The 27,429-nt window shown below is 39.6% G+C and overlaps 1 protein-coding gene across 9 annotated transcripts in view; it reads right to left on the reverse strand.

Annotated features, from left to right (window-relative positions):
• GRAMD2B (GRAM domain containing 2B) overlaps window positions 1-27,429 on the reverse strand; it is a 42,216-nt gene that overhangs the window by 6,653 nt on the left and 8,134 nt on the right. For 7 of the 9 annotated variants that reach the window (XR_010031021.1, XR_010031022.1, XM_063179572.1 and 4 more), the window contains exons 2-10: window positions 10,565-10,687; window positions 8,473-8,554; window positions 8,093-8,159; window positions 7,041-7,144; window positions 3,548-3,643; window positions 2,794-2,865; window positions 2,597-2,677; window positions 1,853-1,964; window positions 93-215 (exon numbers count right to left, since the gene is read on the reverse strand). Coding sequence is in view for 7 of the 9 variants with exons in the window: in XM_063179572.1 (XP_063035642.1) it covers window positions 93-215; window positions 1,853-1,964; window positions 2,597-2,677; window positions 2,794-2,865; window positions 3,548-3,643; window positions 7,041-7,144; window positions 8,093-8,159; window positions 8,473-8,554; window positions 10,565-10,687 (860 nt within the window). In the remaining 2 variants the exon portion in view is untranslated. The other 2 variants (XM_063179578.1, XM_063179573.1) reach the window with 2 other exon arrangements.

Raw genomic sequence — 27,429 nt, forward strand, 5'->3', positions numbered from 1 at the left:
CAAGAAAGAGCTCTTGCATGTTATGCGAACTGATGTACTTTGCAAACTTATCTCAAGTTATTCCAGCTGCAGATCTGTCCTTGAATTCTTACCATTTCGAGGACTGTTTCGGGCTTTTCCATCAGGCCCACGTTTACTATGTGCATCTGAACGAACAGACTTGGCCTCAGGCTTGGAAACTTTCAAATGAGTCTCCGTTTCAACAACGTGATAATCTGTCAAAAGAAAGAATGTTAATAGAGGTGAAATTGTTGATAGCTTATTTTGGTCAAGAAATAGAGAAAGAGGAGAATTTTAAAAGGTGCGTTTCTGTACTTTTGGGTAAAAAGTAGAAGTTGGTTTAGTATCCTTGAAACAGTTTACGTACTAGTTCCACATCAACACAAAATAAAAAGAAGCATTTGGGTTGAAAGAAGATAATGTAAATATATGTTGCATTTCTATTCCAGATCTTTTAAAAGATGGCAACCCATGAAAATCTTGAAAGCCACTATTGAATTTCCAGGCAGAAGATTATAGTCACAAAAGTAATCTCTCAAAAGGCCTGAATTTGCTAGAGTAATGATTCCAAATTACTTTAATAGCAACACCAAATGAGGATAGTGCATTGCTACTTTAAAAAGGACATTAAAACTTCCTGTCTGGACTGTCTTTAAAAATACCAGTGGTATCTTGAAAGAAATGGAACAGAAAAATCTAATCACACTCAGTTCTATGCTCTACCTGTTTACCTGGACTTGCTCTAATGATGCACAAAAAACAACCATGAGTGACAGACGTGCTACCTTTCACCCCTACTTTCAACTCCTTTTCCTAGGATGGTTCTTTGCTTGGATATTGGTTTTCATTTGTGGAAAAAGAAATGGCTTGAAGTAGTTACTAGCCATCAGGAAGTAAGGCAGCAAGTTAAAAAATTATTTAGAAGCACTCTGTGGCATGTGATGATGCCACAATTTAATGAACAGCAACACACAATTAAATACAGATGCACTGTAAATGTAAAATACCAATGAAAGCCAGTAACTCCAAATTATTTGGCTGAACAAAAACACAGAGCAAAAAGGAGTTAATAAAAAATGACATGACAGAGAACTGCTAAAACAATGACAGCATCTTTCAGCAGTTTCTTATACAAATTACAGTCAAGATGGAACCCAGAGTACTAACAACATAACATATTAATATCTTAATATATATTAATTGTATAAGAGAATACTCTAGGTTTTCACAACAACATTCTGCATGAGCTACACAAAACAAGTATTGCTGTACTCATGAAGTTATGAAGCATGAGTTATGAAGAACAGCTGCTAAGTAGGTGAAGAACTTGAGACAAGAGATTACAAAGAGTGTGGTAAAGAAAGAACAACTTTGGATGGTATCTTGAATATCTTAATAGCAGCAAAGAATAAAATGAGTGTTTAAAAAAACCCACCAAAAAAAGCCAAAAATAACCTTGGTGACCAAAAGTGACCATAGTACAAAGTGTTATTTGTATAGATCAGAAGTTGCACTGTGACTTGAACTACTTTAAAATGGGTTTTGATTGTTTGTTTTTCCTTTTTGTTTTAAAGCATGAATGGCTCCTACATTCTATCTCTGTTCACATGGCTAAGCAACTGGAACAAGCAGCAACAATTTAGATCTACTGATGACAAAGTCATTGCCTGAGTCTGGATTGCAGAAGGCCATAATAACAGAAATGCAGATACTGGGGCCTTGAGGAAGATCTGAAAATGCACATAATTCTCCAGGACCAAACAAATCTAGATTCCACATCAGAAGGGGATACAGAAGCAAAACTGAGAGCTAGTCCATTCTCCTTCTCTTGGAGCTCCATGATCCCACTCACCTTGGAAGCACTCCAGCTCTGGTGTCTGCGAGCCTGTGCTGCTGGATTCTTCCATCTCTTGTCTTCGCTGCTGCACTATTCCATCCAGATCAGAATAATCTTCAGTGAAATCCTGATGGGTAGAACAAATCACAAAAAGGCTTATCCCTGTTCTAAATCAAAACAATCTAATTTCCTCTAGAATCTGAACCAAAGATCCAAGCTTTAGAACTGTTTAACCAGGAACAATCTCTGACATCAACATGTTGAGATCAAACTAAAAAATAAGCTCCATAAGAGCACCAGAATTCAAGCTTCAGCTTCCGCCTTGTCTCTAAGAAAGACTGTTAAGTTAGACAAGCTGTGAAGTCTAGGGCAAGTCCACAGACTTAAGACTCTGCTTATCACATGCAGCTTCAGAGCTCTTGCAGATGAGTAACTGTTTTACAGAGGAAGGTTTGCTACTAGAAACACTGCAAAAACTGTCCATGGCAGACTTTATGTCAGTACAGTGAAATCTGACTGCTAGACAGAGATATGGAGAACATACAGACCTTGAATAAATCCAAAGTGTATGCATGTATATAAACTGCACGTCACAGATAATTATGGTAATTAGTCCAACTGTTTTCCAGCTTAAAGACTCATGGAAATTTTAGAAACAGATATCATGATTCTCTGCAGTTTGCTTTCTTCAGGCATTATAAATAGTACTTGCAATGAAAGATGCCATGCCACAAAAGAACAAACTTCTAAGCCATTTACCAGGGGCAGAGTTCTAGGGCGATCAGCCCTGAAGCTGTTTTCTGCAGAAGAGGGATTTGGACTGTTGCCCATGCTTGTATCCTGGAAAAAAGTGGCACTGTCAACAAGCAACACAAGTAGAAAGTACCATTTCACAGCAAGATAGCAGTAATAATGAACACAAACTACATACCATCTTCACTGCCACTACTACTTACGTCAAGATGTATACAGATAGATTTTAATAGCTTGTAGGTGGTATCTCTGGAGAGTAGTGAGACAAACATGTACTGCAAAATAAAAGTTCCAAGACTGTTTGCAAAACACATACAGTTTTCCTCTTATCTAAATAAAACTTGACAGCTGATTTTGCTGGTGATCAAGTAACAAACTATGGCAGCAAAAACCTGTGGTTCTTTCTAAGCCTTCAACTTGATGTTTATCACACAAACACAGAACAGGCATATAAAAGTTACCATGTTCTGCTGCGGGAACAAGAGCATAATCCAGATCTGTTATTTCTTTTAAAATGCTTTTCATGCTATGTTTTACCTAACCCTTAAAAAAACTCCAAACAAACAAAACCCCAAACTTGCTTTTATGTACTGTCTCCTGCACCCACAGAATATTTGTGCAATGAAAATGCATTGCTTCTGAAGCTGCTCATAGCATAATCGTATTTTCTACTGATTGATGCAAGTACAATTCCTGAATACCACTGTAAGCAACAGGTTTTTGTGTGTCTAAAGTACAACTGGTTAGGTAAGAGATACAAGTAAATGGAAGAACACTGACAGAGCTGCTAACAAAGAAGGCAATCCTCTGTGCATGCACTTCCTGACTCAGCTTTTCCAGTTCCTCTGGTGCTATGAGCTCTTGGAAAACAGGGAATGAATGATTACAGAGACCATGTGGCAGAGATTCTATTCTTTATTTTCTCACTGAAATATCTTGTCCTCTACCAGTACTTACCCTATCTGTGACTGTTGCTATGATCAGAGCATTTGGCACAAGAAGGGCAGTTTTGGTTTTCTTCAGAAGTGTCACTGACAGCACAGGTATACTAATCTGAAACAAGGTAAACGTAGTGTTGGAATCCCAATACTCACATACAAATCTGCACCACACTCTCTCCTGAGGGGCCAGCCCAGCTACTGGGATAAGCCATACCTTCAACACTCATCATTTTAAGATGTCTCCACTGCCCTTCTGATTACTACTATTTCATGTAAAATAAGAAATAGTAATTATCTGAAATTACACCTAACTACTTTTACTTCTCCTTTTATAAAATGCTAATCCAGGCATTTGCTTGTGTCTTCCTTTCCTGATCCCTTCTGGCTCTCACAAGACTATGGGCTTAGTGCGCTGCAGATCAGCAAAATGAACCAATCTTAAAGCTATGCTTCTTTGTTTAGAAACCAAATATTTCAGAACATATCAGAGAAGAAAAGCTTGTTGAATAATGAGCATAAAAGTCTTCTTACCACTTACAGATCTGCAACAAGCAGGTGAGTAAACAGCTCGTCCTTCAGCAAGGTTGAAAGACCCAATATTGATACACCTGCTGACTTCAACTGATTCCTGTGTGTGCCAAGGAGGCAGTCTACATTTACCCTGAAAAGCTCCCAATTTTCCTTCCTCCCTTATGTTTACATCCAACACCATTAGAGTAACGTCTGCTAAGTTTCAGAGTATTTCGCTTCAGATATTCTGCATAGATTCTTCCTGTAAATCCCAATTTACAATGGTAAAAAATCTGTTTGAAGACAGTGACTTGAAAAGCCTAGAGATTTAGTGAGTCAGGCAAATATAATAATCCTGGATATGTATATAATATAACAACACCCATGATGAAGAAACAGATCCTGTTAAAAATATTCTCAGATCTACCTGAGAAATTTGGAAGCAAGGTTAAAAGTGTTCATAATTTGTTCAGTTTGCAATCACAGCACTGATTTAAAATATGCCATGGGAGGAGAATGGATTTACTCTGTGCAGTTTCTTGTTAACTTTTGTTCAGAATAGTAACACAAAATCATGAAATGAAAAATTGTACCAGGTAAAAGAAAAATCTTTTCAAGTAATAGTTTGGTTGCAAGACTGCCAAATATTGCTTGAACACAAATCCTGCTACAAGAAAGCAGCTTACAATTTTTCTAGTTGGTTCAGTTCACAATTCACCTTAAAGAACTTTAAATCAGAGACGTAAACGGCATTCTACTGTGTGTAGTTTAGATGGACATCATCACTGTAATCAAAACTAATGTGTGCATTCAGCACTTGCTTACTGCACTGCTCCCACAGCATTACATTGGAAGGGTGGAATCACTGTTTGATCACAAATACTTTTATCTGGAACAGTAATTGTTTCAGAATAAAAGATTTACCTGCAGGCAACATTGAAAGTAATTTAAAAGGGTAAAACAATGTCTAAATCCAAGAAAGACTCAAGGCCAACATATACAGCCAAATGAGTGCTACCTGGAAAAGAAGTTTTCCAATGCCTATTCAATCCTGCAGAAGCAATCTTTTACTTTTGAATATACACACTGTTTTTACTGCATACTCAAAACTCCTGAATTGCATAGCTGTTCCTTGCATGAAAGCTTTCAGTAAAAAACCCCAAACCTGCAGGTAGAACTCCTATCAAAAATTAACTGGAATGTGTAGATCTGCTGTTTCTCACAATAAAACACTTTATCCCTAAGCTTATATGGTTTTACAAGTTTTAATCAACAGAAGCTTTGTGTTCTGAAAACTTTGTCAGTGTATCTGACTGCTAAGAATGTTCCTCTTCCTGTCCAGCTTCATTTCCTCCTTCCTTTCCCATGACATAATTTTTTACTGTATCCCTGATTCTCAAGCTTTTTTCTTGATGGTATTCCTAAAAGCAGAATGACGCTGTAAATAAATGATAAGGACTATCTCCTTCACACTTAATTTTCCCCACAATGTTTTCTGAAAATAAGACCCAAAACTGAGTAATTTGCAAAATTGCTATAATTGCATTTCCAGTGTTTATTCCACTCTATCTTGTAAAATGTTTTCACTCTTCAGCGTATGTGTAAGCACGTATATATTCCTGAATTTAAAACCTTGTTAACAAATAATTTCCTAGTACTACATCATCATCATCATTCTGCATATTTTACCAGTTTTTCTACTCAATAAAGTTCTACCATATTCTTGTATACTTTTAGCTTAGTTGGCACTACAAAGCTGTTCCACAGTTTGAAGTAGCTGTAATTGTTCACAGTGAACCAAAGACTGCTAGTACAGCAGCTCAAATGTTAAGAAATTGCAAAGATAGCTGTTACTAATATTGAATGACAGTAGTGAACCAGTTGTTTTTTATTTTGTGTCATATAACTAACATACACAACATCTACATTAACGTACTGTCTATGACTAGTAGAATCCATTAACTAGAAATCAACAATAGTCCTGGGCCAAGTGGTGGTAGACAATAACCCATAAGGTCACTATGGACAATGCGCTGTCAATAATATTAAACAATCTTTAAACCTTTTATACTTTATAAAATGCCCTTTAACAACAGATGGTACACCATCAAAACAGTTGACCCCAGAGAAATGAGATAATCTCAACCCCTAATCAACCCCTAGATCACTATATCGAACCAGAAGCTTTGTTCAAGGATACACCTGAAAGGAAGAAGCCAAAGAAATCCTTGAAGCATTTTGATCTGTTTCCCCAGATGCAGTGAAAACTAAAGCAGTTTATGTAAAAAAAGCACACTCCAAAAGCTCCAAATCAACGGACCCAAGTCTTTGATTTTTCTGTATGCACATCATTCACCTCAGGGGTACTAAGCTTTAGGTGGATCACCAAGAAAGACTAATTTATGATCTTCCCAACAGTTCACATATCAGTTCTGATCTGCACACGGGGCTCACAAATAAAAACCTTGCCAATTTGTTTTTCTTTTATCCTGTTCTTTGTTTATGCAAAACAGGACTGCTGGAAGAATCCTTCAGAAAGCTTTGCTACTCAAGTCAGAAACCAGTTTTAATTCTTGCTTTCTAAATCCCTTAATATGCTTAATCCTTCTCTCCAGTGCCCCAGCTACAGCCTTGAAGGCCTTAACATTTTTCAGCCTTCCTTCCTCCAGCTCCTCCTCCTCTTTTATGTACTTAACCCAAGAGAAACATTTTTGCAAATTCTGTTACATGGTTTTGACAATGCCCTCACTGCTGCTTGTCAGATCCTTTCCTCTCATCTGTTTCTTTCGGACATGAAGTCCTTAAACAAAAGATACAATCTCTAATAATAATAGTGTTCAGTTTTAGACTGTATTTCAAACATAATTTATAAATAGTGATTGTATTCAATAAAACTTGGAAGTATTACTATCCTAGCCTCTCACAGTAATTTGAACTTGTGGTGATGAACAAGTTTTTAAGAATAGCATTACTGTTCTATATATAAACATTTTACTAACCTTAGTGTCTTTACCAAAGACCTTGGAATGGAAGCAAATCCAGTTTTCAGAAATGAATAACTTTCCTTGGTACAGAATTTCTTTCTGCAGAGCACATGTAAAGCCTGAAACAAATAGAATTCTATAATCTTGAATGTAAATCACAACCCAAGCCAAGCCAATCTGGCTTCTGTGTTTTTTTGGTTTTTTTTCTTTTGTTCTTTTTACAAAGCTATGATATATTTAAGTTTATGCCTTTTGATTAACATTGTCAAACCTTAAAATTTTCAGTAAGTTTAACTAATACTGACAAGCTCAGATGATGTCACAGGCCTAAGTTTAGACTCAAAGTATTTGAAGGACAACAAATGAAATGAATAAAATGAATGGCAACATGCAAGAAGCCTCCAAAGGTCAAAAATCTTTTCTAAGAGAATGTGACCTATCATCCTATGAACTTTTTACTAACTTGTAGGTAACTGTATTACTAAAATAACTGTATTACAAAAATGTGAAGAATTTTAATGAAAGGTTTTGTCTTTAAACTTCCAGCCCCACAGTTGTTGTCTAAAATGGATGTCCAACACATGTAAAGTAATACTGCCTTTACTTCACAGACATTGAGCAAACCATTTCCTGCTCATGAACCACCTTCCCTGCACTCCTTTCAAGAAACATTTGCTATACATGTCTGTGTACAATTCTCTTCTTTTAAGAACTACATCATTAAAACATCATCAACAGCAAAAACTCAAGCTAATCACCCAATCAATGCTGTCTCAAGTAAAGTCTTTATTAAGAAAGATTCAGTACCAAAAAATACTGCATTAGATTAGGTTACACTCCAGGAATGGCAAAGTGGGCTGCAATTTCCAAATAGACCAAACATGTAGAGATTTAAGTTTTCCAAGACTATAATAAAATACCCATTGCATGTGAATCAAGGCCCTCTAGCTCTAAGTAAGTGGAGTTGAAAGTTTTTAAAATTTAGGTAGCTTCTCTTGTACATCACCACATTGCTTGGGTAACAACATTATCTAGGATCCACAGACAACAACAACAACAATACTTACTTTGTTTCAGCGGCTCATCAATGGGCACATCTAGAAACAGCTTATGAAAGTGTGCATTTGCCTTCAGCTAAAAAACAAAAAGCCCGACAACAAAACCACACACACTTTATTAGACAGTCTGACAACCAAGTGACCTGCTTCACTTCCTGTCCTCCACACACCTTCCCATTCTGCCCACTTGTTTTACAAGAAATCCTTTTTGTTTTCTATGTGGTTATTAATACTATATTGTGCTTTATCCAGACTCAAATACACTGATGACAAAGGAACCTGTGTCCTTATACAACCATGAACTATAGTGTTGCTAAACAAAAGCCCTGTCATAGTAGTTGTGTTTACTTTTACTCTATATAGGCAAACAAATAGAGCCTCTGTCTTACCTGATTTGAGGCACGTTTTTTCCTTTCAATCTTGGAGTCACTCTTGCTTGTCAGGACTGGACTATCTGTGGTGCTCTTGGTCCTGAAGATTTAAAGCATTTGATGTTAGCCTGGCCCCAGTTCATTGGTCTTGGTAAGTTACCAACAGGATGTGCTTTTCCACGGAAAATAATAATCCTTTAGATAACTTATCTCAATCATCAAGGATTATGCAGAGATAAAGAGGAGTGTATCTTTTCTTAAACTGCTGACTATGACAGTCTGATGAAGGGCTCCATTTTATTTAGAAGAGGTATTCTAAATAACTGACTATCTGGTAAGGAAATACAAAAAGTTCAAAACATTTTTCCAGCTTAATGAATTATCACATTGCTTAGCTTCACCTTCATTTCTGGGTAACATATGAAATACTAATACTAAGCAAACACACTCCTTACTAATTCAAGATAAAATGATAAAAAGCTTAGTAGTTGAGGTGGAAGGCAGTGTACAAAAAGCTATGACCTTGTAACCCAAGCTACGAGCTCATTTGAAAAGTGCAACAAAGAATAGGTGCACAAGTCAGAGGATGGCTATGAACGGTGTAGTGTAGCATAACGCAATGAAATCATTAAGATAACCAGCAACCCTACAGGAAATGAAATGGAATTCTGAGTGCCAGCTGTACAGGTAGCTGTACTTGTACAGCTCCAGCTATTTATACTGGGAATCCAGACAAAACCTCAAACAACTTTTAAAAAATCAAGTACAGATCAAGTTCTCTGTGGATGGCTGGGAAAATCAGTTTTGCTGTTTTATACAGGAGGAATTATTGGCATGGATTCTTCAGAAAAACAAACAGAGAAGGGGACAACTGTTTCACAAATCAGAAAGAGGAGAGCACTCTCTGAGAGCACTCTCTCTGAGATCTATATGGCACAGAATAAATGCATATTAACATACTATAAAAATCAGGTTGGTCTTTTTCAGAGGTCCTCAGGATGCAAACTGAACAGCAGAAGAAAAAACACATCACATGACTCATACTGAATGAACTGAAAATATGTTGTGCTAAAGATATAGTAGGGAAATAAAGGTGCTACAAAAGTTTCCATTACTGCACCATATGAGTGAGAGGAAGAAAAACCTTAAGTGCTATGGAGAAACAGTAGGAAAGAGATTTTACAGCAATCTGACTTACACACTGACTTAGCAGAGAAACCAGCTGCATATTTCAGGCAGTCCCTCATAGAAGAAAACTTAAAAATATGTGAGTACATGTCTTTGTGTGCTTATATGAAGTACAGGTCAAATTGAAACAAATTGCGAACCTGACAAAAATCTTATATTTAGCCTTCACCAAAAGTACTCAATTATAGCATATGAGAGGTAAGACTACAATGTTTGGAAGGAAAAAAAAGTGATAACATATTCCTTCAAATACCTTTTCCTCAAAGATGCTTAATGAAATTAAATTACGTTTTTTTTTTAATATTTGCCTTGTGACCAAAACAACAGTGTCAGGCTGACAACTGACTTTTGCACTGACTGTTCAGTTGACGAAGTGAAAGGGATGCAAAGGTTCAAGCCATCCACGTGGGATTTTAGCTTTTAAAGCACTTAAAATGCATTTCAGTTCTCCAGCAAAAGAAGAAGAATATCTTTGTGGAGACATTAGAAAATCTGATGCAACATATGGCACAGACTCCAAAATTAAAACTTATGTCACAGTTTTACCATGGACAATCAATATTCCAGCATGAATGTGTTCTGGAAACAGGCCAGGACTAAAACTGCAGCTCTGTCTGACTGCCTGTCAAATTGATTACGAAAGGAATGTAACTAGCAGTGGCACCAAACAGTGCAATATATTTTTTCCTAGAACAGGGGAACTAAGCCAGCTCAGAGTCTAAATTCTATTGTGACTGCTTGCAATGGGTAATACAGCAACTAAGGAAGGTGCCTGGATTCCAATTCACGTGCATAGCATATCCTAGGGCAAATTAACCCTAGGATATCTGATAAATATTGCTACCCAGTCTAGCTTTTGAAGTGGGTTGCAGCGATTTTAATTATCTTACTAGAAGAAAACTGACAGTATTTCTGGCATTACCTATCAAGATCAACTTTTTTCCGTTCATCAAAATACTCCATTTCACTGGTAGGGGTCTGAAGTGATGCAGTGGGTGATTTTCCAGCCTTTCTTTTTTCATCAGTTCCATTTTCTCCATCTGAACTGCAGGGGAAAAATAAATAAAAAAATAAACAAAGAACCAAAGAAATAAAAGGACTCACAGTCATGTTGAAAGCCACTGCCACATGTTAACAATACAGCATATATTAAAGAACAAAATTGTTCTTTATAATTGTAACTTATATTTCTTCTGATATCCTGAAAAAATCTGTATCTACTGACTCAACAGTACTATGCACCTGAGCTCCAGTACTGGAATTTCAGCAATGAAAAACAGAGAACTGAAAGACTGCCATGGATATTTCAGCACTCATAAAATTTGTAGCTCTAGCTTCCGTTCTGAAGAGAACGTCTCGTTTAGGAAAAATGCATTCCATACTCAGTACTCAGACTCAAATGACTAATGGAAATGAATTTGATTGGCAAACCATGAGAAAAACATCTTGCATGGCAGCACGTGGTGCTTAGCAGATTATTTGTAGCTCAATATTGCAAGAGGAAAATGGGTCCTATTTTGCCTCTCACTTCCCATCTTCTGTGAGTCCACATGCAGGATCTTTGCAATAAAGGTTTCTCTCCAAGTACAAAAAGCATTGGTTTTATTTTAAAAAGCAGCACTGCCACCACAGTGCACTGTTTTTTCACAGCACATGCCACTGCTTCAGAAATGTGTGTTGTGGACCCAGAGTCTGAAGGCTAAGCGATGTACCATAAGAGCCTTCCCCTGGCTTCCCTTTTCATAACTTTTCAACAAAATGACAACCCAGAAAACTCGGAGAAAAAGACCTGTTATTAATAACAGGTGTGAAGAATTATGATATTCTAAAATGACATGACAAATACATACACACACTTGCCTGCAGAAACCTGAAGCTTCACAAAAACTATAGAATACTCTCAGGATTAAAGAGGAAAGCCAAAGGATGTCACCCACTAATTTAATACCTGGCCTGAATTATTCCATTTAGAGAAGCTTTCCATTATAATATTTAATTTCTGCTATTTTACAGCATTCCTGCTATTTTACAGCAAGACTACAGCCATCATGTGGCACTGTCTTTACTATGAACAGTCTTTTTTTCTTACTAAGGCAAAAGTTTTATTAACAGAAGTTCTCAAACTAATTTAATCTTCTTTTAGGAAGGGCACAAAAAGATCTTTTGCTTTTATTACATTCTCACTTTAATTGAGGTCTAATGAGGTGTTATCCTACCTCATAGATAAACTAGAACTTATGTCACAGGACAAATGCTGGATTCTCAAAGCATCTCATATTCACATAGAGCAATTATTTCCATATGTAAGCCTTCCTCAGCACCCCTAGCACTACCCACCACAGGGGCACTGAATTCCTACTCCCAAACTCTCACGTTATTACTGTGATTTTCAATTATTTCAATTATACACAAAGCTGATAAGGAAAAGACCCTATTATTTTCCCATAACTTCACTCTTGGATCAGCTCTCCCTTGACCACACATCATCAGCTTTTATTTTCAGTCAACATAAATGACAACTAAATAGGCAATTCATGAGATTCAAGTGGAACCCAATCTGCCTGAAAAAACTGAATAAGCAGCTTTATGCTATTTAAGATTTTAAACAGACAGACAAATGGACTACCTACTCAAAGTTCTCCCTGCAAGCATAGGGGAGTTTGTATTCCAAATGTCTGCAAATCCTGAAAATGTCTTATTCACAGTCTTGCTGTATTTCTATTACCCAGATCCTTGAGCTCCAAGAGGGGCCAGAGAGTACCAGAAATGAGTAAGGGATAAGGAACAGGGTGAGGCAAAACTGCCAGGTTCAAAAAAAGCAGCTTAGCATGGAAACTCCCAAGTGAACAGAACTATGTAACACAGCATTGTTTTTAAGATTAGTTGCTTGAGCCTGAAGCCTGACTGGTGTCCATCATGGCCTTGGTCAGCCTGCTATTGTCACATGGCAATGCTACCAACTGATCAAGGAGGCCAGTCTCAGGCCTCCATAGTACAAATATCTTTTAAAAAAAATTATAACACAGATTCTACCACTCATATCTGTCAGCATGGTGAGATGCTTTGCTGCTGCTTTTTTTACTTACAATTCATACTCCCTTTTCCTCATCCATTCTTTCTATCTTCTCTACTAACTTCTACTACTCCTGAATCTCTAGCGTCTGAACCCATTCCACCCAGCTGCTTTCTGTTGGCAGAGAGCTCAGGCATCCCAATATGCTAATCCTGCTGACAGCTGTGTGTGGGAATGCTGAGCTAACATGTGCCAGCCTGCTCACCTCTCCAGGATACCTCCAGAGAACAGCAGCACAGCTGCGAAGAGACTCGCCCATGTAACACACGACACTGACAGTAGCAATAGGGTGTTTTCCTACTAGCTGATACAGTTTCATCATGTCTATCCTTCACCCTATGTCCTTATGTCTCCTTCACATAATGAAAAGCTACAGATGATTCGTCCTTTTATTTCTGATAATTACAGCTCCACACAGCAGGTGCTTTGAAGAACCTTCCCTTCCCTTCCCTTCCCTTCCCTTCCCTTCCCTTCCCTTCCCTTCCCTTCCCTTCCCTTCCCTTCCCTTCCCTTCCCTTCCCTTCCCTTCCCTTCCCTTCCCTTCCCTTCCCGGAAATTAAAGCACTCTTCCCATTTTCATGAGTGAGTCAGTACTCATAAATGCTTTGTAAAAAGACCACAAAAGTCAGGAACAAACAACAACAACAAATTAGATAAAGAGCACTTAGAATCACTGTAGTGATTCTCACTACAACTGTTGGGAGTAGATGCACATAAAAAAAGAGCCTGGATTTGCAAACGTCAGGGCAAAGCAGAATAACTTTGTGACATTGTGGCCATTGAAATGGAAAAAAAAAAACCCACAAACCCAAACCTCATATATTTGGTACTACCATCAAGCCTATTAAAATAATAGCTAAAAGAAAAGAAGTTGCCTCTAGTTTCCAAATAAAGAACAGTTGTCATAGGGATTATTTTCAAAGCCAAGACCTGCATTTACAGTGCAATCACACATTGCACTTAAGCTACTTAACATAAACATTAGTTATGTTTAAGGAAAAGTGCTATGAAATACATAAACCAAGGCAGTGGACTAAGTCCCATTCTAATGTAGTTCAGAAACACATTAGTCATCAATAAATTTTAAAAGCTAGAGGAGCTTCACCTCTTCTGATCTGAATGGTTTATGGGAAAGCAAAAGTTTGTGGCAGGCATATGTCAAGTTCCTTGTATTGCATAAAATTCTTTGAACTTCAAAGTTTGTTTGGCATTAACCTTCACTGGGACCTGAAAAATTCAGACTCCCTGTGTAAGTTACCACATTGCTGTACCACATTAGTGGGAATTTTTCAAGAGAAAAAAGATTAAATACATTAATCTCAAATAGCAACTTCTCATCTATTCCCCTCAAGTATAGTTTGAGTAAGAAGCATCGAACAAAAATAATGAGAGAGAGAAGTGGTAATAGGCCAGAGTTTGAAACGTGAACCTCAAGGAACACCTGCTGTCTTTGACAACCCCAGTACTGAACCAGACACAAACACTTCTCAGGCATACACAAGAGAGACCAAAATTTCAGAACTATATGGTGGCTACTGTCTTCAATTCCCTGCAACCACACAAATCCTTCTACAAAGCTTCCTCAGGACACCCATGCTACTTGATCTGCCTGGTAATTGCTCTAGAAGTTCAGAAACCACAATAAGTTGGACAAAGCAGTCTGCCAGTCCACAAATTGCAGATCAGTTATGTAGGAATAAAAAAGACTTGTTGAATAATCTAAGATGTTAGATCTTCATTTGTTTGCAAAACTGGAGTCAAAACATATTTCCCAAAGGTTTAATGTGATTCAGCATTGGTGCAACATTCCTTCTGGGGATGGAGCATACATATTAGATCACCATGTTACCTTAGAAGCCTTGTTGGTCCAGTTTCACTTGTGTTATACAAAAAGGATTAATTTTGCAACAGCAGTTAGATTGCTGCATTACTGCAAATGATCAACCTAAGAAGTTGGGGAATAATTTCACCCTAAATTAACAACCATGCTTGGTACAACCCAAGAGAAAATATCCATCATAAATAAAATTACATTCTGTATCTTTTGGTTCTGTTTGATTAATTGGGTAGCTGTTGGCAGACTGACAGGATTTGACAAAGGAATCAAAGTAGTGTGAACAGTCCTAATGCTAAGAGATAGCTATTTAAGCTATTCTTACTCTCTTCCACGAGTCTATTCAGGTAAAGAACTGTGTCACTTTTACAGAAATTTAAAGTCAAAGGGAGAGACTCCAAACATTTAAGGATCCCAAATAAAGAGGACAGACTTCGCCAGGATTTTAAAAGCAGAGAATATGGAGCCGGATGAAGAGATTTATCTAGGCATTATCCAAAAGACATACCAGCAACATGCTTCAAGCAGAGATGACTACAAGAGGGTAAGATGGAATGCACCAATGATTGGAAGGACATTGTTCAGCACGCTGCAGGTCACAGGTCTCCTCCTAAGCACATATTTCCTTGACATATCATGTGCTAGCAAAGCAATCATCTCCCACTACCTTTTACTAGGACTTAAGTCTTGAAGTTTTCTTTCAGAAGAGATTCCCATCATTCTACTAGATATTTTTTCTATGCTACACCAGTCTGAATAAACCTTTTTGGCATGGGTAATCAGATTCTGGAGTGCTTTATCTGATGAGCTTGCATTCATACTGTACACAGTTCAATTACTTCACCCCTGGACTGAAGCAAACACCTTTCCACTGTAAACTCTCCTGCTGTCCTCTCCATCCTGGAAAAACTAGCAATACTGCTCAAGTTGAGGATTTAGGAGTTGTCTGTACAATCTGGTCACTCAGATGCAAAATGCCTCCTGTAGCTCTACAGCCATGCTCATGTTATGTGGCACACAGCACTGTTTATGTAGGATAACACATCTCTCAGAAACAATTTTTCAGAATGTTGTGATTTAATCTACTTGAAGACCACATACTGTTCTTACCATGCAAATGGACAACCATTCACTATCACTAAGACTCCCAAACTATCAAAACAGGCAGAAAACAAGCTACACCTACTCTAAACACAAAGGGGCAGAAAGCTGCTGAACAACTGCTATAATAGATCCTAGATCGACATAATGTATGGATTTGGTATTTGTACAATTCTATATACTTAGTACACAGCTTGTACTTAAGGCTGAAATTGGAAGGTAAGAAAGCAGCTGATTGTGAAATGCACAATTTTGTACATCTTTTTTATAGGTAATCTGCAGCCAGCACATGTATTTATGCCAAATAGAGAGAGCAGCAAAGCGTTAATGATGGTGTGGAGATGTGACACCCTGCATGACAGAGAAGGTCAGTTTGCCAATATGAATAGGTATGAACCAGACTGAGATTTAACTTCCTCTGGGTGTTCAGGGATCAGGCTAATTCTCTTCTCGTGAGATCAGAGTCAAACACGGCATAATGGAGGCAGAGTTACACAGCTGCACATTAACTGTGTGAAACATGCATATGGATGGGCACAGTTGCACATACACCACGTGCTTCTCTAGGCATTTCTAGGATGAAACACACAAGTAGGCACAGCTGGAACCTTGATGTCAGATGGCACCAAAAGAGAAATGAAACCAATTGTTTAGGACTTCCTCAAAATCTGAAAATAATTTTATGTATCAAGCTAATTAATTGCAGAAATGCTTACTGTGTTCTATAACTAATCTACCTCTTAGAAAACAATTACTCACCTGTGAATAGTTTCATATGTTTGTGGTGCAATGCTTTATTAAAAAAATAAATGAAATTTTGGAGTTAGTACTGAACAGAAAGCCCTCCAACACTGTTAAGGACAGAGAAAGACAGGTTTTTCTCCTCAACTGAATAGACATTTCACATAATAACTAGATCAAGTTTCACACTGCCTTACCACTTGCACATCAGCAAGATCACTGTGACACCGCAGACGTCATTAGCAAGTATGTAAATTCTCTGCTCTAAATACCATCTATTATTAACTGTCTGTATTCCCTGTCTAATCAAAACCAGACTGCTATCAGGTTCCATAGCAAAAAAAACCCCAACAACCACAGAAGAATTCCCTGTGCTCTGAAACCAGAGACACTATAACAAGATATTTTACTAAGTTAACACTAGAACAGGAACACAAGCCATTTAGCTCTCTTGTCTTCTCAAGAGTTTCCGTTTCATATATCCACTTCAAAAAGCAAAAGCCCTTTCATATGTATCTTCACTCAACTCCACAAGATTCCCATCAGGCAGCTTCCATGGGAGTTTCAGTAGGATGACCAACAACTATTTATCTGAACGTAGGCATAGTCAAATCTAGCACACAACAGAAATCTTGGACAAACACATTTCTGAGGGAGAAAAAAAAAAGAAAATGAAGCAAAATACACTAATTTATCCCTGCTTTAGATAGGAGCATGTGTTTTTCTTATTCTTCAACCTGCTTGCATCCTTTAGGAGAAAATGTTTTCATATCTCCTTAGTTCTAGCCTACCTAATCTTCTAATCCAAAGCAAGACAAAAATAGAATCACAATTCATACCGAAAAGGCAGTGTACAGTCTTAAGTCACATTTTTATCTTTAGCTTTCAGGAGTGGCAGGAGAAAGGGAAAAGAAAAAATTCCTGATTTATGACTTGCTCAGGGTGCAAAAAAAGATAAAAAAGGCACTTGAGTGGCAGGTCTACCAATTGTTCAATACCAAATTCAATGAGAAAGAAATTGTATACAGGTGCAGTATTTATGGATGTTCAATGCTACCATATAAACATCTATCAATCAGAGCTTTTCCTTAACTCAGCCAGAAACAATATGTACCTATCTGAAAAAATAAAAGCATCTTTATAAATAAGGCCTGATCACCATAGAATAAGCATAAAGGTTTGGCCTCATTGCCTGAAGCTGGTTTCTGGAAGAACTCCAGAGAAACATAGCTCAGCACAGTGCAAGAATTGGATGCCAGTTTTCCAGCATTAATTGTGCTTTTGAAAAAAATCTAAGTAGTTACCATCAGACTCAAATACTTTAAAACAGAACAAAACAAAAAACCCCAAAACTGCTAAAAAAACCCAAAAACCAAAATGAAAAAAAGAAAACCAGACACCTGCAATTATATTAACAACTGTTACTAAGAATGTAGTTGGAAAGCAGAGGTTTGGGAATAAACTTATAAACACTTTGATTCCATTCTCTGCTGTTTATACGTGAAACTGCCATGAAACCCTTGACCAGCAGTTTCTCTTCTATGGTAGGTTTAGAAATAATGATGTATTATTATCTCACTATGCTGTAGAAAAAGTGTTTTAATCAATGTACATGAGAAAAAAAATAAATTATTCTTCTGGCAGGTTATATACAAAGAGAAGAAGGATTGAATTTTCTAATAAAGCAGTGTCTTTGAAAACTGGCATTGATAAAAGATAATCCAAAATCATTGAAAAGATTTTGCTGTTTAAAGAGTGTTAGATTCTGCTGCTAAATATCTTATATACATTTTCTGTGAGGTTCCCCAGCAAGAATAGTGCACAACAAAGCCAAATGAAAAACAATTAGATGAAAATGAAATTCTCATTGCTTCTATCTACTGTGCTTTACCAGGCTTTCCTAGTTTAAAACACATCTAATCAAGGAGACAAAATCAGAAGTTTCAAGAAACACCTGAGTACATTTTTGATGCTTTTCACCAAGGACAGAAGTGAACCATTCACCAAGGATCCGGCAATGCTGAATTTCCCATTATTATCTTTTCAACCTATGACTACTCTTACAGACCCGCTCATGTGTTCATGGAAAAGACTAGAACAATGTGGATAATTGAATACAAAAGCTACTATTTCATACTAGGAAATACTAGCTCCCAACAATGGATCTAACCAACACCAGTCACAACAGTGTTTTTGACTGTGACACCAAATATAAGGAACCGTTTTCCTTCCAGAGTCATGGAGAAAGGTAGTCTTATTAGGATCAGAAGTGACACACGGTTGCCAGACATCTGCTAATGACAATTTTCTATTTTCACAATTTTTTTTCTATTTTTCTATGTCACCATGACACTGAGTCTGAATGCTCTCAAAGCTTACTTCTTCAGTCTGAGCCTTTCCACTGGCAATAAGCTGTCCTCCATGGCAAAACACACCCACTCTTATGCTGGCCATAGCACGTTAACATATATTTTAAAATTTCTCAAAACCAAATAGGAATATATATAATCCTGTTATTTACTGGACTTTTGTAAGATAAACTTCCTTCCTGTTGAGAAAAAGGCTGAGCAAATCTAAACAGCTCTTCTTGAACTAGTATAGCATAGATGGCAGCTACAGAAGAATATCAACAGTCTTTTGTGCTCTGTCTTTCACAAACAGACTGAAGCTACAGTCAGAGGGCTAAACTGAGGCATGTGCAGGTCATGCCAGGGTATGTATGTACGAACAGAACTACGGTTTCATAGTCAGATAACTAGGTTTGCCTCTTCTATCCACAGAGGGTGAAGGCTTCAGTCTGCCTCTATGTTCTCTGTTCCGCTGAAATTGTCTGCTGCCTATCTGCAGCCCACATATTATTTCCTGTCACTCTTTCTGGAGCTTATTAACCTCCCTAACCTTAGTGTGCTATTTTTCAAGGGCAGAGGCAAAGACAGTCAGTGCCAAGTAGAAGTTGAGTTAAAGTAACACAGGTCTGAAAAGATTCATTGGAAAGGATATACGTGGACTTGGCAGCAGCTATGTACAGAGCATTCAGATCATTAGTCTCAGCAGTAGCCTCATTAGATAAGCACATAATTTCTAACCACATGACTGCAATAGTTATGGAGATGGAAGTAAGACAATACTGTGATGGGATGTTTATGCATCACCTGTTAAATACCAACAACAAATCCTGCTGCCCAAAGCTGTAGTTATTACGTTTTCTAACAAGCACTTCTCACAGATTGCATATAACAAGTAAATACATTAGCCACATGAGGCATCTGGATGGAAAGAAAAAACTCTTCAGATCCATACCATGCATTTACACACAGAAAAATTATTTTTAAAAATCTGCTTTTATAACTTAAGTATGCACATAGAGTGAACACCATAGGAATGGCAGGGAGAAGGGAAAAAATGGAAGTGATCAAAAAACATCATAATGAACAAATGAAGGTTCAAACCTAGACTGGAAAACTCTTGTCACACACATAAATTTAAATGTTTCATTTACAAGCCTCTCCTTCTTTGGAGATCATGTGTTACAACTTTTGCTATAAAAGTAAGGAAGAACTACTAGGGAAGAATTAAAAAATACGATACTTAGTATGCGTTAGTAGTTCCATCCCCTGAAAATACACACTTACACTTTTCCTCTTTGCAAAAAAAAAACAAAAACAAAAAAAACCCCCACTTTTGCTGGAAAGGAGTTAAAGTTTTATTTCAGCTTTAATCTAGATTAAGTCGGTAATAAACAATTTCCCCTTTTCTCTCTGCACTTTATGTTTTTCTCAAGTAAGATACTTTAAGAAAAAGAAGTGAATTTTGATTAAGCACAAGCCATTCAATTAATTCTGTTTTAATTTATCAACTGATAAACAGTTATTAAGAAACATCTGTTACGGCAGAATAATATGGTAGACAAACAAACCATAAAAATCACATTCTCCCTGCTCAGAAGTACCCAATTTGCTTGCAAGCATTTTCCACTGCTTGCAGTAGCATATTTTCCCCAGTACCTTTTTTCCCCAGCACGCATTTTTGCTAAAAAGAAAAAAATAAAAATTGAAAACCTTCCACATATTTTAGATTTTTAAGTCCCAGTCCCTTCATTTCTTTAAGTTACACTCAGTAATTGGACATTACCTGATTCTGTAAATCATAAGGGGATAGAATGTCCCACTTAATGTTAGCAAAATCGTGCCATATGGTAACCCATCACATTACACTTACACAGACAGATTGAATCATATGAGAACAAATATTGCCAGTGGCACCAGAACGTGCTACATGGACTTCGTCAGAAGCAAGCATGGGTAAAAGCAGAGGGATGCTAACAAAGCATGAGAACTACTTGCTATTACTCCTCTGCCATTCCTCCTTAATGTGCCTCACTGTTATTTTCAGTGCTCAATTTTCAAACATCTGTTCCACCTACTGTCCCTGAAATAAGGCTGACAGCTTCTACGGGAGGTCCAGTGCCACCACAAAAAACCACACCCCACTCAAAAAAGAAAAAAAAGAAAAAAAATCTCTAAATACAGTGCAAGGGTTAACTCCTTTTTGGTCTAAGGCCACATCAGGAGGTAATGGTTAGGGAACTCCACTTGGAAAGTTTTTTTCCATCCACAAATTTTTTATTTGCTTGGAAGCAGCTCCACATAATGACAAACTTTTGGCACATCACTATTTTAGGTTTGCATAATAATAGTGCCCATCTTTCTCATAGTATTATCTTTGGGGTTACAACTCACAGAGCTCTATTAGAAACTTTGCAAATGTGTAAGTATCACTAAATATGCCAGAGTAGGCCATTTTCTGAATCAGTATGAAAGTACTTAACTCTTCTGAATCACTGCTGGATAAATATGAACTCTGAAGTTTCTAATCTTGAAACATTTAAGAAAAACATCCAAGAAAACCCTGAAAAAAACACAAAAAAACAAAACAACCCAAAATACTTTTACAGCTTCAGTCCTTCAGATGCATCTATCCCCCAAGGAGCCTTTATGGCACCAGCAGCATAGTAAGCTATGAAGTTCATCTCTAAATTGAACAACATTGTAAGCATACCTCCAGGAAGTACAGGTACATAAATCTCTTTACACATATGAATCTCTCTTCCCGTTGAGCTTTGGAAAACACTAAAGACTCCCTAAACCTCTATAATCCCGCTAATATTTTTTGCAAATAGAGGTCATCATGAGCTCTGTTAGCTGCATATTGGTCCTTGGAAGTACATGAGGGGAATGAAATTCACCAAATCCACATACACTTATGTACAACATCTTCTAATACCAAATCTTCAACAATTCAACTTCTAGTAATCTCACTTCTAGCTGAATTAAAGCCATGCTTCTGTTCTTGATCTGAACAATCTCCCCTGTAACTTCACGTTAGTCAAACCAAAGATACATGGCTTGTGAGGTTAACTCCCAATCAAATGAATAAAAGAGTTTCTCAGACAAGCTTCTCAGTAAAATGGGGCTGGAAAAGAAATTCCAACTTTGTTTCCAAAGAGCAAATGCTTCAACAATTTTCTAGTTTAAGAAAATCTTTTCAAGTTTTTTTTTTTTTTTCTCTCCCAGTCTTTTCACCCTCCTGCTGTCAGGCTACTATTGCTGAACACTGTATCTTAAAGTGTAACAGACCGCCTAGCTCTTCCCTGCACGACATCTACTGAACAGCAAAAATTGATAGCTAAAAAAAGCTAGAGAGTCATAGTGAGTAAGACTTCTCTGTTTATCACACTGGCTAAGACTGACCTTGCTTCTAAAACTGTTAACTGATGAAGGACTGAAAGACTAAACACCTGGGGGCAAAACAGATGGTCAGTTACCTGTGCATGTTCAATACCTCCGAGATCGGGCTCTCCATATACTACCTAGGACTCCTAGTTCTGGTTTCAAGAGAAAAATCAGATACAGATCTTGCATACCTGAAAAATTTCATTAGATTCACTGGCATAATTCTATGCAGGGACCAGGATCCAAAGCTTGAAGTCAGAAGACTCTAGTGAAGGTCTGGGACTTATGTTTCATTTGTAGCGTGAAGTCACTGATGTGATTACACCATACAGGATAAAGGACACTTAGAAGACACTCTAATTCCCAGTGCTCTCTAACAAGCAAGTTATTTCTGGCAACAGATTTCACTACAATACATACTTGAGGAATACACCTGCTTATACATCATGCATACAACAGTTGGGGGAAAAACCCAAAAACCAACACAGACTTTCTCAGAATTTGTTTCAAGAGAAAGAGCTAGCTGGTGGTAACTTGTTTGCCTTTCTCCTGGAAGCTATTTTAGATAAAATATTTGTGAAGAAAAGTTCTTCAGGAAGAGGAATCATCCCAGTATAGCAGAAAGTTAAATCTTATTAATTTCTTTAGAGGAGAAAGCTCCACATGTTTGAGTTTCTTGTTTCACAGATGCTTAACTTCTCAAAAACTGTCCTTGGGACTGCCAAGACCCATGTGAATTGGGAGCCTGGTATGGAAACAGACAGCTGCTTGATTTCAGCAACATTTTCACGTGATGGTCATTGCCATGGCTCACAAGTACCTAAACAACTTGGGACCTCTGTAGGAAGCAAGACACCAATGCAGGAGCGAACCTTTAACTCTGGACGTTCTCAGTCATCATCAGAGGCTGGGAAGGTCAGCAGGGCCAGGGGAGTTCTCCCACTCCTCTGAGCACTCTGACTTCCCTACTTTCCATCAGCTGGTCCAAGCAGACTGCCCTTACCAGCCAGCAGGGCCTCCTCTTCCTCATGAAGAATATTTCTGACCTCTTCACTTGCTCAGTTTTTACCGTACTTCTCAGGTTAGAAAGCAGAAAGGTGAGTAGGGGTATGGCCCCGCGGGGAGCCATGCCATGACCAGCAAGTGACCACCATCCTTCTCCTGAGAAGGGACATCCTCTGCTTTCTGGGACATCAGAATGAACTCCCATTTTAATGTCTCTTGCCTGTATCAGACTTTGTCAACTTTCGATAAAGTTCTGCTTATTCCTGGCACCCAGAGGAAAGGATCACAGCTTCCCACAGGAGCCCGTGCACTTCAACATAAGCGACAAAGCACAATTACTGTATTTAAGTCCCACAGCGCAGAAAGATTTTCAGGCTGTTGGGTGAAACTACTACAAGCAGTATTTGTACTCTTTGCTCCTAAAACTGCAACTTCGGAGTTCAACGCTGAACTCGAGCGCGGGTCTTGCCCGAGCGGGGGTGGGCGTTCGCGCTCACTTAAGCCTGGAGGCGGAGGCCCCTCGGTGACTCTTCCCCGGGCACTTCAGGCCGAAGCCCCTGCAGCGCGGCCCCAGCGCTCGGGGCTCCCCCGCCGCCCCGCCCGCAGCTCCCGCGGCCCCGGCGCTGCCCGGCGGGCGGCCCGGGCACAGCCCCGCGTGGAGCCCCCCTCCCGGCAGGGCACTACTCACAGCCGCGGAGCGCCCCTGTTCTCCCGCCGCCCGGCGGCCCGCGCTGCCCTCGGCTCCTCCGCATCGCACCGCGGCTCGGTCATGAGCACCATCGGCACGGGCAGCAGGACTCACCCCGCCGCCACAAGGCACTCCGCCACCCGCGGGCCGGGCCCGCTCCGCCCTCGCTGCCCCGCCCCGGGGCGGACCCGTCGCCGCTCGCGCCGGCAGGAGCCGGAGCCGCCACAAACCGGTTGGGCCCGCCCGGCCGGGCCGGCGCCGCCCGCGGCGCGGAGCTTGTGAGGGATGCGGCGCCTCGCTCCCCGTGAGGCCGATCCCTTACGAGCTTTAAATTATTCAGTCGGGACGCTGTCGCGTGAGACACCGGCTCCCGCCGGCTCCAACAAAAGCCATCCTTAATGTTTTATAGGGCGGTACAGGAGATACGCCGTTTGACACAGACGCGGTCCCGGGGGAAGGTGGTGGTGGCCACGGCCCTGCTTTCTCTCGCGCTTCGTGAGTCGTGGAAGTAGGCAGTAGTCCAAATACTGGCCTCAGGACTGTTTATTAAGGTGAACTTCTGAAATGATTAGCTGGTATTTCCATCTGCGGCTTTAATCTTGAACAGACAAGTAGGCAGTTATGCTTCCTTACTCAAGAGCAGCACCCCGTGCTGCTTTGCACAGAAAAATCACAAACCCACTGAATATGTGGTGTTGGAAGGGTCCAGTGGGTCCAAGCATTCTGGTTCAGGCAGGACTATACGAGAATGTGTGGCACAGGATTGCGTCCACATAATTCTTGAATATGTCCAGCAAGGGTGACTCCACAACCTCTTTGGGCAACCTGTTCCAGTGTGTGGTCACCTGCAGAGTAAAAAATTCTTCCTCACGTTCAGGTGGAATTTCCTTTGCATCAGTTTCTGGCCATTGCCTTTCCTATTGCTGGGCACCAGTGAAAAGAGCCTGGCTCTGTCCCCTTGGCATTGATGAGGTCCTCACTCAGTCGTACCTTCTTCAGGCTAAGGTGCCTTTACTCAGGAGAGGGGACTGGAGCTAAGCTCTGGACTCTTGATCAAGTTAGTCCATCCTGCTGGACATCTTCAGGAGTTTCTAGTCTTGTATTCAGGAGCCTTGTACTGGACAGAGTACTCCAGGTGACACCTTACCAGGGCCAAATAGAGGAGGAGGAGGAGAATCACATCCTCCAACCTGCTGGCACTGCTCCTCCTAATGCAACCCACAATTCCATCAGCCTGCTTGGCTGCAAGGACTCATTGCTGGCTCTGGAGAGCTTGTTGTCCACCAGGACTCCCAGCTCCTTCTCCACAGAGCTGCTTTCTAGCAGGTCAGCCTCCAACCTGTGCTGCTGCACTGGATTATTTTTCTCCAGCTGCAGGACCCTGCACTTGCCTTGTCTGAATTTCAGAAGGTTCCTCTGTGCCCATCTCTCCAGGCTGCTGAGGTCCCTCTGAAGGGCTGCACAGCCCTCTGGGCTATCGGCCACTGCTCCCAGCTCTGTGTTGTCAGTGAAATTGCTGAGGAGGCCTCTGCCCTTCATCCAAGTCATTGATGGATAAATTAAACAAGAGTGGGCCCAGTATTGAACCTTGAGAGATAGCACCACAGACAGGCCTCCAACTAGAGCTTGTGCCGCTGATTATGACTCTGGGATCTGCTGTTCAGCCAGTTCTCAGTTCACCTCCCCATCCTCCTCTTCAGTCCACTCTTCCTGGGTTTGCCTGTTAGAGACAGTGTCAAAAGCCTTGAAGATCCACTGCTCTCTCCTTGTCCATCCATGCAGTTGTTTCATCGTGGAAGGCAATGAGGTTGGTCAAGCATGATTTGCCTTTAATGAATCCGTGCTGACTGCTCCTGATCACCTTTTTGTCCTCCCTGTGATAGAAGTGGCCTCCAGAATGAGGTGCTCCATCACCTTTCCAGGGACTGAGGTGAGGCTGACTGGCTGATAGTGCCCTGCTTCCTCCTTCTTGCCTTGTTTGAAGACCGGGGTGACGTTTGCTTTCTGCATTCCTCAGGCACTAGTCCTGATCACCATGACCTTTCAAAGGTAAGGAAGCATAGCTATGGTCCATCAGCTGTCTCAGCACTCCCGTGTGCATCCTGCTGGGCCCCATGGACTTGTAGATGTCAAATTTCCTTGGGCCTGTGCTGGCAGAGCTGTGGGACAAGTTGAGTGCCCTCAGGAAGGTTAGATTTAAGGCAGCACTTGCTGCAAGTTATCTTGCATGGCAGGCACTAACTGTGAAAAATGTCTTTACTACTTGGTTAAGTAAGTTAGGTTTCAGTTTGATGAATTATGTTTTAATAAAGCTTAAATGGACTCTGTGGTTTAAAGTATGCAATCAAAGGAGAGAAAATCCTGGGATGAGAGTTCAAAGTAACTTGTCTAGGCAAAGGTCTATTTTCATGTTTTAATAAAATTAAGAATAGAATAACTTCCTAAGAGCTGACTATTCACATGAGCTAAAGGGAGAATATGTACAGTAGAGTGGTTTCTTTTAGCAAATATCTGTGTAGGAGATAGATACTAATGTACATTTCAGATTGAAAAGTGTACGAAGCAAATTAATCACCTTTGGATATTTAGTCTTTAGGGCACACAAGAAAAAAGTTTTAGGTATTGTTGCAATACTTTCAGGAAATCAGTGATAAAAAGGAGGTGTTAATGGTGAAATGCCTCAAGACTGCCATAGCTGCTTGGGCACACAGATCCTGCAAAAAATGTGAGATTGCTGTATGATTTTTTGCTAGACCGTGTGGGTTTAATTGGCTCCAGTACAGGAAAATTTACAGACTATATGCTAAGATGTATAGAATGGAAGACATTTAAAATGATTGTATTTCTGGGAGACACCATTAACTACTGTTCACATAATATTTAATAAAAATGTCAAGGCACATGTGGAAAAGAAATGAGATTTAATTTACAAGAGAGATTATTCAGCCTGTTAGGCCCTGTGAAACATTGATTGCTGCTATTATTCCTTGTGGAACCCCTGAGTGCACTTGGCACTGCTTTGCAGAGCCTCTCCCACCTCCTAACACCAGATACAACCTGTGGCAATATAACAGCATTTTGTTTATCCAACCATAACAGAATAGGAGCCATTTCAGCTGCGTGGACTATGAGTAAAGCTGGCACTGAAGGGGCTGGGGAAGGCATCGTGTGTCTCTTCAGGCCCTTTTCTTGGGTGCAGAAACCTGTGTGAGGTTTTAGGTACCCTGGGGATTGTGTAAATGTGCGCTAACAAGGCATACACAGGATGATTGGAATCAGTAGGAAAAGTGACTGCCTACCCCTGATCTTGTTTTTGGAGGCTTTTCATTGCACTAAAAATGTAATTGCTAATTTAGTCCTAATTTTGAGGCAGACTTGTGGTTGAATAATTCCTGTGTAACTATATGCAGTTCAGCAGAAGTGCTGTTTTTAGTAGGTGAGAATGTGACGTCTAGCTATTTGAATAAATAAAATTTGTTTTCTTTTGAGTGCTTAGATTTTCAGTCTGTCAGCTGTAATCGCCTCTTTAGGAGATAAACACTGCCACTGACTGTTCTGTTCATTCATTGCCAGAGGTTCCTGTCTTCACCTCAGTCGTGCAACAACTAGGAAG

This window comes from Melospiza melodia, chromosome Z, assembly GCF_035770615.1.
Source record: "Melospiza melodia melodia isolate bMelMel2 chromosome Z, bMelMel2.pri, whole genome shotgun sequence".
Taxonomy (NCBI): domain Eukaryota; kingdom Metazoa; phylum Chordata; class Aves; order Passeriformes; family Passerellidae; genus Melospiza; species Melospiza melodia.